General features: G+C 37.8%; 1 protein-coding gene across 12 annotated transcripts in view; it reads left to right on the top strand.

Annotated features, from left to right (window-relative positions):
* Window positions 1–16,574, top strand: part of SGIP1 (SH3GL interacting endocytic adaptor 1) — a 230,723-nt gene that overhangs the window by 193,183 nt on the left and 20,966 nt on the right. For all 12 annotated transcript variants that reach the window (XM_065911342.1, XM_065911406.1, XM_065911402.1 and 9 more), the window contains 2 exons: window positions 10,378–10,533; window positions 15,504–15,636. In XM_065911342.1, the coding sequence (XP_065767414.1) occupies window positions 10,378–10,533; window positions 15,504–15,636 (289 nt within the window). The remainder of the gene's footprint in view (window positions 1–10,377; window positions 10,534–15,503; window positions 15,637–16,574) is intronic.

The raw sequence follows: 16,574 nt of genomic DNA, 5'->3' as shown, positions 1-16,574 counted from the left end.
GAGGTTATTGATATTTCTCCCAGAAATCTTGATTCCAGCTTGTGCTTCTTCTAGCCCAGCGTTTCTCATAATGTACTCTGCATATAAGTTAAATAAGCAGGGTGACAAGATACAGCCTTGACAATATCCTTTTCCTATTTGGAACCAGTCGGTTGTTCCATGTTCAGTTCTAACTGTTGCTTCCTGACCTGCATACAGGTTTCTTAAGAGGCAGGTCAGGTGGCCTGGTATTCCCATCTCTTTCAGAATTTTCCACAGTTTATTGTGATCCACACAGTCGAAGGCTTTGGCATAGTCAATAAAGCAGAAATAGATGTTTTTCCGGAACTCTCTTGCTTTGTCAATGATCCAGCAGATATTGGCAATTTGATCTCTGGTTCCTCTGCCTTTTCTAAATCCAGCTTGAACATCTGGAAGTTCACGGTTCATGTATTGTTGAAGCCTGGCTTGGAGAATTTTGAGCATTACTTTACTAGCGTGTGAGATGAGTGCAATTGTGCAACAGTGTGAGCATTCTTTGGCATTGCCTTTCTTAGGGATTGGAATAAAAACTGACCTTCTCCAGTCCTGTGGCCACTGCTGAGTTTTCCAAATTTGCTGGCATATTGAGTCCAGCACTTTCACAGCATCATCTTTCAGGATCTGAAATAGCTCAACTGGAATTCCATCACATTCACTAGCTTTGTTCATAGTGATGCTTTCTAAGGCCCACTTGACTTCACATTCCAGGATATCTGGCTCTAGGTGAGTGATCACACCATTGTGATTATCTGGGTCATGAAGATCTTTTTTGTACAGTTCTTCTGTGTATTCTTGCCACCTCTTCTTAATATCTTCTGCTTCTGTTAGGTCCATACCATTTCTGTGCTTTATTGAGCCCATTTTTGCATGAAATGTTCCCTTGGTATCTCTAATTGTCTTGAAGAGATCTGTAGTCTTTCCCATTGTGTTGTTTTCCTCTATTTCTTTGCATTGATCGCTGAGGAAGCCTTTCTTATCTCTCCTGGCTATTCTTTGGAACTCTGCATTCAAATGGGAATATCTTTCCTTTTCTCCTTTGCTTTTTGCTTCTCTTCATTTCACAGCTATTTGTAAGGCCTCCTCAGACAACCATTTTGCCTTTTTGCATTTCTTTTCCATGGGGATGGTCTTGATTCCTGTATCCTGTGCAATGTCACGAACCTCCGTCCATAGACAGACAGGCTGTCTGTCTATCAGATCTAGTCCCTTAAATCTATTTCTCACTTCTCCTGTATAGTCATAAGGGATTTGATTTAGGTCATACCTGAATGGTCTAGTCTTTTTCCCTACTTTCTTCAGTTTAAGTCTGAATTTGGCAATAAGGAGTTCATGATCTGAGCCACAATCAGCTCCTGGTCTTGTTTTTGCTGACTGTATAGAGCTTCTCCATCTTTGGCTACAAGGAATATAATCAATCTAATTTCGGCGTTGACCATCTGGTGATGTCCATGTGTAGAGTCTTCTTTTGTGTTGTTGCAAGAGGGTGTTTGCTATGACCAGTGCGTTCTCTTGGCAAAACTCTATTAGCCTTTGCCCTGCTTCATTCCATACTCCAAGGCCAAATTTGCCTATTACTCCAGATATATCTTGACTTCCTACTTTTGCATTTCAGTCCCCTATAATGAAAAGGACATCTTTTTTGGGTGTTAGTTCTAAAAGGTCTTGTAGGTCTTCATAGAATTGTTCAACTTCAGCTTCTTCAGCGTTACTGGTTGAGGCATAGGCTTGGGCATTTGCAATCTCAAAAAGGACAGAATGATCTCTGTTCGTTTCCAAGTCTAACCATTCAGTATCATAGTAATCCAAGCCTATGCCCCAAGCCTATGCTATAACAGATTAGTTGACTTATAAATAACAGAAATTTATTTCTCCAAGTTCTAGAGGCTGAAAAGGCCAAAATCAAGGCCCTGGCAGATTCAGTATCTGATGAGAGCCTGCTTCCTGGTTCATAGCAATCTTATAGAGTGGAAAGGGCTAAGGAGCTTTCTGGGTCTCTTACAAAGGCACCAGTCTCATTCATTAGGGTCCCACCCTTTTGACCTAATCACCTCCCAACAGCCCCACCCAAATATCATCACACTGGGGATTAGATCTAAATATATACATTTTGGACATGGCAAACATTCAGTCTATAGCATTCTGGTTTCTCCCATGCCTTTTCTTTTTCATCTTCAAAGCAGAAAGATCATTTGCCACAACCACACATCAATAGAAATTAAAAGTTCATCATAGAGTATGCATTTGAACTGTTAGAGAAAAGTAAGCATCATGAGCTTAGTATACACACTTTATATACATAAATATGTGTTTGTTCTGTGGACTTCTTATTTGAATAAAGAATTTAGATGATTTTTTGTATCACCAATTCTAAGGACTACTTATTACTGACTAACCTATACCTTAGAAAACTCAGGGTGCCTTAAATTACAGGTAGAAACATACCCCCAAAAACATGACTAGTCAAAATTGTGGAGAGATAACTATAATGGAGTGAAAAACACTGGGAATCAGACAAGAATGAATTCTTTTTTGTATACTTACTAATTGGCTTTAATTCATTCATTTATTCAGAGAAATCTAATTTATAGTAAGGATACTGAAAAGTGAAAGTGAAGTCGCTCAGTCATGTCTGACTCTGCGACCCTGTGGACCATAGGCCACCACGCTCCTCTGTCCATGGGATTCTCCAGGCAAGAATACTGGAGTAGGTTGCCATTTCCTTTGCCAGGTTAGGTTATCTTCCCGACCCAGGGATCGAACCCAGGTCTCCCACATTGCAGGCAGATGCTTTAACCTCTGAGCCACTAGGGAAGCCAGGTAGTAAGGATACTTCTGCCCCCTAAAATCTATTCTCAGTATATCATGTCACCCCTTGGCTCAAAATCTTCCTAATTTGTTCAGAGTAAAAAACAAATGCTTCATAATGATGTATAAGTTTTGTCCTTCATGACTCATCCCAATTGCCACCTCTCTGATCTTGTCTGTCACTCTCGTGCTTGTTCATGCCGCTTTAGCTACTCGACCTTCCTGGCTGTTTGTCTTTCATCAGCCCAATCCCACCTCCATGTCTTTGCATCTGCTGCTCCTTCCACGTTAGTGAGATCTTCTCCCAGGTATCTGAGTGACTTGCACCCTCCCTTCCCTCAGGATTCTTCAGCAGGTATATCAGAGACCCTTCTTGTCCATCTGTGTAAAACAGAAACTCTCCAACCCTGTCTGCTATCAGCACCTCCTTTCTCCCTACCTCATGGTCTCTTTCTCCATAGCTAATATTTTACCTGTTTTCTCATTAATGAACCCTTTAGTTAACATGTCCCATGTTTTCAGTTTCACTGTCTGTCCCTTCTCCCACTAGAGTGTAAGCTTCATGAGAACTGGGACCTTGAGTATTTTGTTCATTGTTGTATCCTCAGTACTTAAAACAGGACCTGGCAAGGAGTACCCAACACATATTTGCTGAACAAATTGAGTCAAATTACTTCACTTGACGTTTACAGAATGTCTGCTATGTGGCCACCCATGTACTAGACAGTGGTATATTGGTGGTGAAGACAGTTGATATGGAAAATAAGACTTGCACTAAAATATAATGCAAAGTCCATTATAGGAGGGAAATAGATATGGTATAATGGGTTTAAGAAGTCCTTAATAATAATCTTTTTTTAAACCCCCACCAAAAAGTGGAGTAGCAGCCTACCAGTCACTTGTGAAACTGTCCCTATACAAGCTGGGTTCTTCATCTTGTTTGAGTTCCCCCGGCACGCTATGACAACTGAGGTCTGTACCTGTGAGCCTGATATTCATGACCTTGGCATTTCAGTGATGTGGCACTTGAACCAAAGGAATTTTCGTGCTTTTCCTATCCCCTCCCAAATTAACTGAGTCTTTCAAGGATAATTGCATATATTGAGTCTTTTTTTGATTATATTGTTATAAAGTAGTTGCGGCATATACTATATGTTGGTACATGGGAGATTTAGTATATTTCACTGAAATTAGTAGATCTGAAACTTATGAACAGATTATGAAGTGACATTCTTCTAAATTTAATTTCACCTCCTGTGATGAATAAGAAGTGAATCATTCTAATTGCTGTCACTTTGTCATTCACTTTCAAGGAAACAGCTCAAGTTATAAGTTTGACCATGGGGTGAGGGGGGGTAGAGATTAAAGCCAAACACAGCACCACATGGAGAAATGATACAGAAAAAGCATGTGGTTTTGCTTGGCCTGTGGTTCTCTCTCATCCTGTGTCAAAGGTGTTCCCATTTGTTTTCAGACCACACATTGAGATGAGACATATACTACTTTATTTTATATTGTGACATATAATCTATTCAAATATGGTTACACTCTTTCTGAGTATTCAGAACACCTTGTAACAGGTATGATATCTGAAACTTTCTCAGTAGCTCATAAGCAGAGAACTCCTTGACTTTGCTGCCACCTGGGGGAAACACATCTCCTGTTATTAGCTCCTATTTGAACAACCCTGATGGTAGGAACTAATTCTCTAATTCCCAGGAAAACCTTTGGTTACTCAGTTGTATTCTATCTTTCTCTTATCACCATATTTCTATTACATATTCAAGTGTCTGTCTCCTTGCTTAAATGGGAAGTTTGCTCAAGGTCATGTTTTTCCCATTTCTCACTGCCCATTCTATACATGCATTCATAAAGTCTGGTTCATTGATTAGGCAGCTGATATATAATTGGGAAATGTATGAATTTATTTTTTAAACATTTTATTGAGTTCCTACTCTGCACTGGGTTCTATGTTTTGCAAATTTGCCTTCCTAGAACCTAAGACACAGTACTTGCCTTCACAGTAGTAGATAAAATAATGTGCAAGAAACTACAAAATAGTTTTTTTTAATCTGTCCATTTGTCCAAGGAACCTAAAGAAAGGAAAATCTAAAGAGGGCTGAATGGAAAGGATATTAAGGAAGGCTCTGGAAAGATCTGCCTTTGAACTGAGTCTTGAAATATGAAAAGGAGTTTTTGCCTAGTGCCAAAGTCAGTGAAAAGGGATGATAAATAAAAGAAGGGAAGTAGCCTATGTACAGAAGTCTGTATGTGTGAAAAGAAACCCATGGGTTTAGTTATCAAAGCAGTAGAAGTCACATTTTATGTAAGGGATGCATTTCTGATGACCTCACATAAATTAAATCCACACGTTTCCTGACCAAAATTGGCCAGCATTTCTGTTGACCAACTATCATAACGCTGCCTGTGGCAAAAGGGACAACTCAATTCATGAGTCACTTGACCAGTTGACCTTGAAATTTTGTCATTCTAGACAAATTTGTGGGGATTCATATGATTTCACATTTACTTCATAAAGTACATGTGTTAATATTTCCTTACTGCAGTGTTTCAGATTTCCATGATTTAAACTCACATGAAATATACCCACATCACTCACTGATGAGGACAGTCATTACTGTTGAACAAAGACTTTCCTTTAATGAGTGAGTATAGGTTGGAAATATTAATTATATATAGAAAATTTCAAATTGATTTAGACATTGAATGGATTAATAAATCATCAAAGATCTGACTGTGACAATTGAGATAAAGTGCAGAAATAAAATTTGGGTCAGGAGCCTGGGTGCTTCTTATATTGGCTTATACTGACCACTTCTCTCATCATCCACCCAACATCGTAAGCCCTTTGAAGACAGAGGCTGTTTTGCTCATTTTTAAATTGCCTTCCCACTCAAACAAACAACTTATATATGAGTCAATAAATGTTCATTGAATTAATAAATACCACCCCCTCCTCTTGATGACTTGCTTTCAAAAAACAAACTGTATGCTCTACCATGATACCATGTAGAGCTCATTTTCCAGACCCTGGAAAAGAAATTGAGCACAGTCCTTACCAAATAAAAAACATTCGAGCCACTGCTGCTAACAATATACTGAGTGATGGTAGATGCTACAGTCTAATTTTAAAAGTGCTCTGGCTAGCTGTTGTCTTCTTCTAGAGTTGCCAAATAAAATTTTTCTTGTCTTCTATGTTGGGAAACATTGGGTAGACTCAGCTTAAGGGGAATTCCAGGCTTAGTACCAATTCATCACCAGTAAATCAAGCAAGGCTCATGAATCTAACACATAGAGAAGAAAGACAGCAGAGTTGACACCAAACTGGGAGATCAGCAATATTCTCAGGGAGAGAGGGAGGGGCAAACTTCCAGACCCCAAAATTCTCATTTAGAGCAATTCAGAGTTAGAGATGATAATACCTGAGAGGGAAAAGGGTAACTTTAGAAAGTGTACCTGCCCCTCCACCTCTAAGCCAAACCCAACTTTGCGCATACAAGGCTATAGCAGTTCTTCACGTGAGCTATTTTGAATGTGTACCAAGGACCATCTCACCTGAGCCATTTGTGTCTCATCAGTCAGTTACACCGCACACAAGGTGAGTATAGGACAAATAGAGTTTTCTATATTCAAGTGTGAGCCAAGTTTTCACTGACCAAGCTCAGTTTCCCCAGAAAGTACACTAGGGAATAGTGCAAGGGTCAGTTATCCAAATGTATCTGAAAGTCATAAAGAAGTTCACACATTATAAATATTTATTATTGCCCAAAGAAGAATAATCATTTTGAGGTTTCTGCTTCTGGTCAAGATGGAGTAACCAATTGACCCTTCTACCTGAAAACACTTCTAAATGGACAAAATATATGAAACAATGATTTGCAAGACATGGACCTCAGGGAAAGGACAGTCACCCCTGAGAGGTGAAGCGTGCCCTATGATTGCCCCGACAGACTTCCTGGGAAGTATCCAGGCCATGGATATAGAGAGAGCCCACCACCCTCTCAGCTGTTCATGGGAGAAGTCTCACTGAGGCACGTTACACTGCAAAACTGGCTGAGGAGGGTGCCCAAGGAAGCTAACGGCTGGCGGGTACCAGAGAAGCTGGCAGTGGAGAAAGTATGCACATGAAGGAGTCTGGCGCAGCGGACCCCATCTGGGCACTGGGGCAGCCTAGCCACAGGGACCTCAGGAGCCAGACGCTATAGAATCTGCCAGCGTCACTGGGGTTGCGGTACCCACACCCTGGGGCACCACATCCCTCCTGCACTGCGGGAGCCTAGCTCTAGATTAGCCGTGAGTCCTCCAAGGAGCCTGCCTAGCAAGCACACTGCAAGGAGGTAGAGAAGAAAAAAAAAAAAATTGCTTCATTTTGCAATGTCTCTCTAGTGCCCTCTACTGACAAAATATAACATAGTGCCTGTTGGCCAAGAAAAAACACATGCCTTAAGGGCCCGATACTAATTTTCTAAAAGCAGGCAGTAGAGGGTGAATTGGAACTCCATTCGTTTTATTTAGAAATTGACACAGAGATCCTAAATTTCATGTGGAAACACAAAGGACCTAAAATAGGCAAAACATTTTTGAAAAAGAACAAATTATTGGTAGAATAATGCTACTTGATTTCAGAACAATTTAAAATCTACAGTATCAAGACATATTGGTTGTGGTATTGGTATAAAGATGGACAAAATAGATCAATGGAACAGAACAGAGAATTTAGAAATAGACACACACATATGTGGACAACTGAATTTTGACAAAATTGCCAAGTGGATAAATTCTACAGATGGTAGCAGGATGATTAGATATATTCATCCACACAACTGAAAAATAAACTCGGACTATACCTCGCAGAAAATATGCAAAAATTAACTAAAAATAGATCATAACACTGAATGTAAAAATAAAAATAAAAAATTTCTAGAATAAAATAGGTGAAATTTTTGTGACTTTCAGGTTTATCTATGATTTCTTAGATAAGACTCCAAAAGAATAAACTAACTAAAACCCATAAAAGAATAAATTGATGAATTTAAAATTTCTGCTCTTTGGGAAAGAAAAACAAAAATTTCTTCAAAGTTACTAATACTCTAAAGACAAAGAAAAACAAGCCAGACTGGGGAAAAAAATCTTTGCAAAACATGTATCTGTTAAAAATATTTGTATCTAGAATGTACAAAAAACTCTCAAAATTCAGTAAGAGAACAGAAAACTCAGTTTATAAACTTGGCAGAAAGTTTGAGGAGACACTTCATCCAAGTAGATAAATCACAAGGAAACACATGAAAAGATGCTAACATCCTTAGCCATTAGGGAAATGCAGATTAAAACAACAATGAGATACCATTACTCACCTATTAGAATAACTAAAATTAAAAAGACAGAGCTACCAAGTGTTGGTGAGGATGTGAAGGAATTAAAACTCTCATACTCAGCTATGTTTTCCACTTCAGAAAACAGTTTGGCAGTTTCTTAAAAAGTTAAAGGTACACCTACCATGTGATCGAATCATTTCACTCATATTTATCCAAGAGAAATAAGAGCATGTGCCCAGAGACAGACTTGTACACACATATTCATCACAGATTTATTTGTAATAGGCTAAAAAAAAAATGGAAAGAATTCAAATGTTATTCAATAAATGAATTTTTTTTAATTGCCTATAGTATATCCATATTCTACCCAGCAATAAAAAGACATGACGTGAACTATTGATTGCCACACTATGTGAATGAATCTCAAAATAATTATGCCAAGTGGAAAAAGCCAGATCAAAAAAATCACACACCTTTTGATTCTGTTTATATAAAATTTTAGACAGTCCACACTAATGAGTACTGTCAGAAAATATATTGGCAATTGCCAAGAGATAAGGCGGAAAGGATGGAAAAGTACAGGAGAGAAAAACAAAAACACAAGATGAAACTTCTAGGGATGTTGGAAATCTTGACTATCTTGATTCTGTGATCGTTTCACAGATGTACATTATATCAAAAATTATGGAACTTTACACTATAAATAAGTGCCAGTAGTATATCAATTATATTTCAATAAGACCCTTTTTATTTTAATTTTTATTCGACTATAGTTAATTTACAATGTCGTGTTAGTTTCAGGTATACAGTAAAGTGAATCAGCTATGCCTACATACATATCTACTCTCTTTTAGATTCTGTTCCCATATGATCATTACAGAGTATTGAGTAGAGTTCCCTGTGCTATACAGTAGGTCCTTATTAATTATCTATCTTACATAGATTTTTGTTGTGTCAATCCCAACCTCCCAATTTATCCCTCCCCTGAATACCCCATGGTAACCATAAGTTTGCTTTCTACATCTGTGACTTTATTTCTGTTCTATAAGTAAGTTCATTTGTCATATTTTTTTTAGATTCCATGTATAAGCGATATGTGATATTTACCTTTCTCTATCTGACTTATTTCACTCAGTATGAAAATCTCTAGGTCCATCTAGTGTTGCTGCAAATGGCATTATTTTATTCTTTTTATGGCTGAGTAATATCCCATTCTATTATATATGTACCACATCTTCTTTATTCACTTCTGTGTTGATGGACATTCAGGCTGCTTCCCTGTTATGGCTGTTGTAAATAGTGCTGCAGTGAACATTGGGGTGCATGTACTTTTTGAATTATGGTTTTATCCCAATATAAGCCCAGAAGTGGGATTGCTGGATCATATGGTAGTTCTATATTTAGTTTTTTAAGGAACCTCCTTACTGTTCTCCATAATGGTTGTACCAATTTAGATTCCCACCAACAGTGTAGAAGGGTTCCCTTTTCTGCATACCTTCCTCAGCCTTTATAGATTTTTTGATGATGTCCATTCTGATCAGTGTGATAAAAATATCTCATTGTAGTTTTGGCTTGCATTTCTCTAGTAATTAGTGATGCTAAATAAAGCTTTAAAAAAAAGGATTATTCTTCCTTCCAAATTATCATCCAGCTGAACTAACTTAGGTATGTGACTGATTTTATAGTTTCAACCAAATAGACAAGTTAACGGAATGAAGATCTAATTAAGTGGGAAGCAAAAAGTTTACCCCTTGAGTCCATAAAAGAACATACTGAAGGCATCAATTATGTTACTCAGAAAGCTAAAATAAATCCCAGTGAATAGTGTGACAATGCTGTGTAGTTTAATATCTTCAAATATACTGCCAACAATTCAGAAATCAAATAGAGAGAGAACCACCAGGATAAATTATTCTATTTGTGAGGTGAACATACAGACTTTTCTACGGGAAAAGAAAAGCTGTCCTGTTATTCTAACAATGCAAAAATACCTTCAACAAAATCGCCACCTTTTGGAGTAAGTGTTAATACGAAACTTTGAGTCCTCAAGCCTTATAAATGACTTAGTAATTCAGAGTGAATTGTAAGAGTTTACTTTTTCTCTCTTCTGCTATGTCATAGTATTACAGAAATCTTTGCTTTTCACAACTGCTTTGATTCACAGCATGTTGACCTGGGTTTCCTCTCTTTCCTCTCACGTGTTGTGACATGCCAGATGTATCGTGAAGATTACTGGAGAAATGGTGTTGTCTTTTCCTGCCGGGATCACCAGACACTTTGCCAACAACCCATCGCCAGCTGCTCTGACTTTTCGGGTGATAAATTTCAGCAGGTTAGAACACGTCCTGCCAAATCCCCAACTTCTCTGCTGGTAAATATATTTTCCACAAATTTTTTAAAGATGTAGGTGTCTTACCATGTTTTTCTTAGATGAGAGATGTACCTTAGCAAGAGGGAAGCACTGTAGAGAAATTATTGTTATTCAGATATGTTTATAGGTTGAATCCCAGAACTCTGTATATATCTGTGTCTGTATATCTATGTATACATATATGCATATGTATACACATATATATTTTTTTAATGGCCAACCATCTCAAGTGGCTAAAGAGACATTTAGAATAATAAAATTTATTCATTGTCTATTTTGCTTATCACTGGTAGACAATAGATGAGGATGATGGGAAATGAGCAAAATAAAAGGAATAAAATCCATTCATTGTTTTGGCATCTTTTAAAAATCAAATGATATCTGAACTGTAAGCTATTCTTCATATAAGCTTAAAAATCTCTTTGTGAGACATGTAATTTCATTGCACTGTAATGGTAATTGTTTTGGTGGAACGTTACCTGTGTGGCATCAAAGAAGCTTTTCTAAATTTGTTTATATAAATGCATTTCACATTTCCTATTAAATCTGAACATGATGTTTTGTCATATATGTGCATATCTATCCACGTTCACACAACACATACAACATACATGCTATTAAAAGTGATTCACTATACATGTTTATTATTGGCAATGGATGAGACAAAGAGAAACATTCTTGGTAGTTTTTCCATCAACAAGTCCTGATATTCCATCTAAAATTCTATCTTTAAAATGGCCACTTTTTCCCTTTATCATGACTTCTGTCCAAATGATGACTATCATTTCCTTGGACCATAGCTAATGCTTTCCTCTTCCCCTCTCTGCCTCCAGTCTTGCCCCACTCCTATACACAATAGCCAGCTTTTTAGATGTAAATCAGGTTGTCCTCCCTTGTAACCTTCTGGAGGCTTCACATTACAACTAGTGTACCATTACCTTCAAGGTCCTGATTCATCCACTCTTGCCTGTTTGTCTATCCTCATCTCCCACCATCCTGTTCGGAATCCTTGTAGCTGCAGCCATATCTGCCCATCTTGGAACGGGCTGAGTCCTTTCCCACATCAAAGTTTTGTACACTTGTTTACTCTGCTTTCAGTAGCATTTCCACTCTTCTTCACCAGACTCCTACTCATCCTTCAGATCTCAGCTCCACTCAGCCTTGCCTGACCATCCCACTGTCCTCCCCACTCTCAAACTAAATCGTGTAACCTTGTTATTCTCTCTCAAGATTCCTATTCTTTCCATCGTCACACTTACTAAAACCAGTAATTGTATATCTGTTTGCTTTGTTCATTCATCCACCTTCCCCACTAGACTGTAAAACACATGAGGGAAGAGAACACATCTATTCGATCACCACCATATCCTCAGTACCTTCCACTGTCCCTAATAAGAACTTGAATAGTACTTGTTGAATGAATGAACAATTCAACTATAATTTAAAGTATTTTATCAAGCTGGATATTTATGAAGAAATAGCTAAGGTCATTTGGAATTTAAGGGCCAATACAGTCACTCTCTTTCTTGGTTGCATGAGACTTTTTCACTCCAGTGATGGAAAAACAGTCATAGATCTTTCATATGATGACTAAGATCACCTCCTTCTCGTTGGTCTTTACAATGGTTTAACTGGTAAACCTGATTCCAGGCTTAAAAATATAAATGAAATGCTCACCTATGAAGTGAAAGATAAACATGAAATGGCCAAGATTGGAAATAAAGAACTTTTAATTTCAGTTTCCCTATGTTTTTTTGATGTGCACATTGAGTCAGTTAATTTTATTTTTCTAGGTTCCTCCATCGGTAATTAGGAATTGTGTGCCACTATTTCACCAGTTTGTTTGTAAATATCACCGGTGGGATAGTTATAGTTTTTGTTGTGTTTTTAGGCAGATATGTTATCAAATTCTTAGGTATATATATGTGAGTCAGAGTTTTATATTAATACTTCAGTCTTATGCATTGAATTAAATATCAGTCTGAGAATATTCCCGTTGGACAAAACACTATATAGACCCTTAAATTGTTTTTTAAACAAAACAAAAACTCTCATTAATTTGGACTTTATTAAATGTATTTGATGATTGTGTTAGGGCTGTGATTGCCTACATGTGTGCTCAGTCACATTCCACTCTTTGAGACCCCATGGATTGTAGTCCATTAGACTCCTCTGTCCATGGGATTCGCCAGGCAAGAATACGGGATTGGGTTGCCATTTCCTCCTCCAGGGAATCTTCCACACCCGGGGATTGAACCTGTATTTCCTGCATCTCCTGCACTGCAGGCACTCTTAACAGCTAAACCACCAGGGAAGCCCAGAGCTATGATTGGTAACCCATTAGTCCTACAGCTTCTTTGGTTTTTGCTATACAATGAAGCTCCACCACCCCTACTGCCACACCTAGTTTTTAAAAGGCAATGGGACCCAACATTATTCTCAAATACAGCTCAAGACTCCTTTCATCTGTCATCTTAATCCTCTCTATTATCTTTACTGTAACATTTAGGTTACCAGCTTGGTCCCTGGAGACATTTGGGTTTGCAATCCCTATGACAGGGACCAAACTGAAATTTACTTCTACTTCTCCCTTATGAAATGATTTGGTTTACAAAGGATGTCTAGGAACGATTATTAAACCAATTACGAGTCTAAAGAATTCTCAAGACTTCTTGAGCAATCAAGAATTGCATCTTTGTATAAGCTTTGGATTGCCAAAGCTTTCTTGACTGTTTGTTAAAGCAAGTTTGCCTGAGGAATTATCATAGGCATATGACTCAGCTTATTGTGTTGTTAAATATATAATTGAGATTTTTCAGTTATTCAGATTTACTTAGCACAATTTAATAAAATGTTGTTGTTGTTCAGTCACTAAGCTGTGCCTGACTCTGCAATCCTGTGGACTGCAGCACGCCAGGCTTCCCTGTCCTTCACTATCTCCCAGGGTTTGCTCAAACTCATGTGCATTGAATCAGTGATGCCATCCAACCATTTCATCCTCTGAAACCCCCTTCTTCTCTTGCCCTCCATTAGGTCTTTTCCAATGATTTGGCTCTTCACATCAGGTGGCCAAAGTGTTGGAGCTTCAGCTTCAGCACCAGTCCTTCCAATGAATATTCAAGGTTGATTTCCTTTAGGACTGACTGTTATATCTCCTTGTTGCCCACCCGGCTCTCAAGAGTCTTCTCCAGAACCACAGATCAGAAGCATCAATTCGTTGGTGCTCAGCCTTCTTTTTGGTTCAACTCAAAAAACCATAGTGTATTAACATTAATAAAATAAAATGTTGCTGGACATTAATTCCGTATCTGCTTTGGTATAGTGCAGTAAGACTCACCTGGGCTGTAATCCTGACCCTGTTACTTATTTAGCTATTCAACCTTAAGTAAATTACTTAATTTTGGTGAACCTCTATTATTCTCGTCTCCTGCCTCTGTGTATAGCTACCCCTCAAGAAGCTCTGCATAACTTGGATGTTTTAGATAACAGTTTAGACAGCCTTTATACGCATCCTTAGCTTAACTTGGCCAGGGGCAAAGACAAGGGGCCAAGAGTCTTTTCCATCTACTCCCTACCTGTCCAGAGTAATAGGACTTTTTTTGTCCTCAACAGCCTGTATCAGGCACAACAGAACCATAAGGGTCTTGCTGATACTTGGGCCCTACAACCACTCTGGACCAGGATCATTTTTAAGGCTCTGATTATGTTTGACTTCCAGAGGCTGAATCTTAGAAATTTATGATTTGTCTTTATCACACCCTTCTGTTTTCTTACCCTCTAATTTTCTCTTTTTATAACATTCACTCATCTTTAGAAAAGAAGATCCTTCTTTCTTTGCAGGGTAGATATTAGTGAAAGAGTTTATAGCATAGATAACAGAGTGCCTAGCACATAATAGATGTTCAAAAAATTCTAGCTACTGTTATTTTATTCTACAGGATATTCTGAAAGTGAAATGTCAGTAAGTTACTTAGACACTTGGGCCCTCAATTTCCTCATTATGCAGGAAGTAAGCAAATGCTTTTCACAGTCTTGCCTGATTCTTTTGTCATTGAGGCAAGCATTTTCAAGAAACATCAGGGGAAGCTATCAACTCCCCTAGGGATACAAAACTCATTTAATTCACCAAGACTGCACTCTCTAGTATAACTGCCGTGGTTATTATCATTTAAATTCCAAGATCGTCTTGTAAGTGAGGTGACTTTGTATGATTTAGATGCTCTTAGATGAACTACTGTGAATATTAAAAAGGGAGCATGATAATTTTAGTAACACACTTTTCTCCTCAACTGGAGACAAAGAATGTGTTTACTTATAGCCAAATATTTAAATCAGTAATTTCTGAGAATCTACTGTTGAAGTAAATTCAAAAGAAAATCAATGTATATGACTCCTTGACTGCATTAACTGACTAATTTAGAGGAAACAGTGGTGATGTGTTAGAGCTATTAAATTTGGGTTAATAAATAATTCACTCTTTGAAGCAACTATTATTCACTCTTTGAACCAATCATTATCATTATGATTGGTTAATATCACTGGGTACTCCTTGGGATTTACAGCAATACAATAATGCCTCACTATGGGTATTTATGGGCTTGCCTGGTAGCTCAGATGGTAAAGAATCTGCCTGCATGCAGGAGACCTGGGTGTGACCCTTGGAATCCCCTGGTAAAGGAAATGGCAACCCACTCCAGTATTCTTGCCTGGAGAATTCCTTGAGGAGTCTGGTGAGCTACAGTCCACGGGTTGCAAAGAGTCGCACACGACTGAGTGACTAACACTTTCACTTTCGTGGGTATTTATTAACATACCATTCAGGACTGCAACTCTACTATTGTTAATAATAGTCTGTATAAATTCTCAAAGATTGAGATAGAAATCAGATGATAATTTGCCAAGATACTTTTTTTGTGTTTTGTGTTTTTCACAAGATGCTACTCAATCAGTTTTTCTTCCCAATTAAATAGCGATAATACCCAAAATGATGCCAATGCCAAGGAATTCTGGGTAAACATGCCAAATTTGATGACTCACCTAAAGAAAGTGTCGGAACAAAAACCCCAGGCTACATATTATAATGTGGACATGCTCAAATATCAGGTAAGATTATTTATATGGTCAAGGTGTCTCTTTCATATTACAAATGTATATTCATTCTGTCAACTTAAAAAAAATGTACAATGTGAGAGTTGTGAGTCAAGTTTTAATTGGGGCAAAATTAGAACTATAGCTTTGGAGGCAGCATTTCAGATAGCTCTGAAAAATTGTTCCAAAGAAGTAGGAGGGAAGTCAATATATATGTGATTTTGGTGAAGGGAAATTACATGCAATTAAGCACATATTTTTTTTGCAGGTTTCTGCTTGTCTCATGAAGGTTACTGCTAGTCATGAGGAGCAGATATCACCATGAAGGATTTTAGTGCTTTTCTAGAGATGAGGAGAAGAACTGGTCTCATAAAATAAGCTCCAGAAAATATCTAACTTTCTGAAGACCTGTTCTGCTGGTTTTTCCCAGAGTACTAAGTGCCTCATTTGTGCTCTCCACCCTAAACTTCTTTCAGGGGCTGTTGAAAATCAGCAGTTACAGCAGCACATGATTTAATCCTTGTAGAGGTAGAAGGCAAGTGCCAGTTTGTAGTTGACAGTTCTAGCATACTTAACATTAAATAAAAGTAAAGTAACACTTCTTTAAATATTATTTAAAAACTATAATCTATAAGAATGTAGAGCTCTCAAAAGGCTGTGTAAAGTCTATTTAGAATATTCAAACATTATTTGAAACTTACAAGTAAAAAAAAAATTTATTCAAATTTAGGGAAACACGCCACAAAAATGAGTTTGCAGAAAACTATGTCAATTAAGATTCAAATATTGACAAAATAGTTTACTGTAATTTTGTTAAGGAGGCTTCCCAGGTGGCAGAGTGGTAAAGAATCTGCCTTCAATGAATGAGACATGGGTTCAATCCTTGATTCGGGAAGCTCCCCTGGAGAAGGAAATGTCTACCCACTCCAGTATTCTTGTCTGAAAAATTCCAT

The sequence above is a fragment of the Muntiacus reevesi genome, chromosome 1 (assembly GCF_963930625.1).
Source record: "Muntiacus reevesi chromosome 1, mMunRee1.1, whole genome shotgun sequence".
NCBI classification, from domain to species: domain Eukaryota; kingdom Metazoa; phylum Chordata; class Mammalia; order Artiodactyla; family Cervidae; genus Muntiacus; species Muntiacus reevesi.
This window is presented reverse-complemented; position numbering and strand designations above follow the sequence as displayed.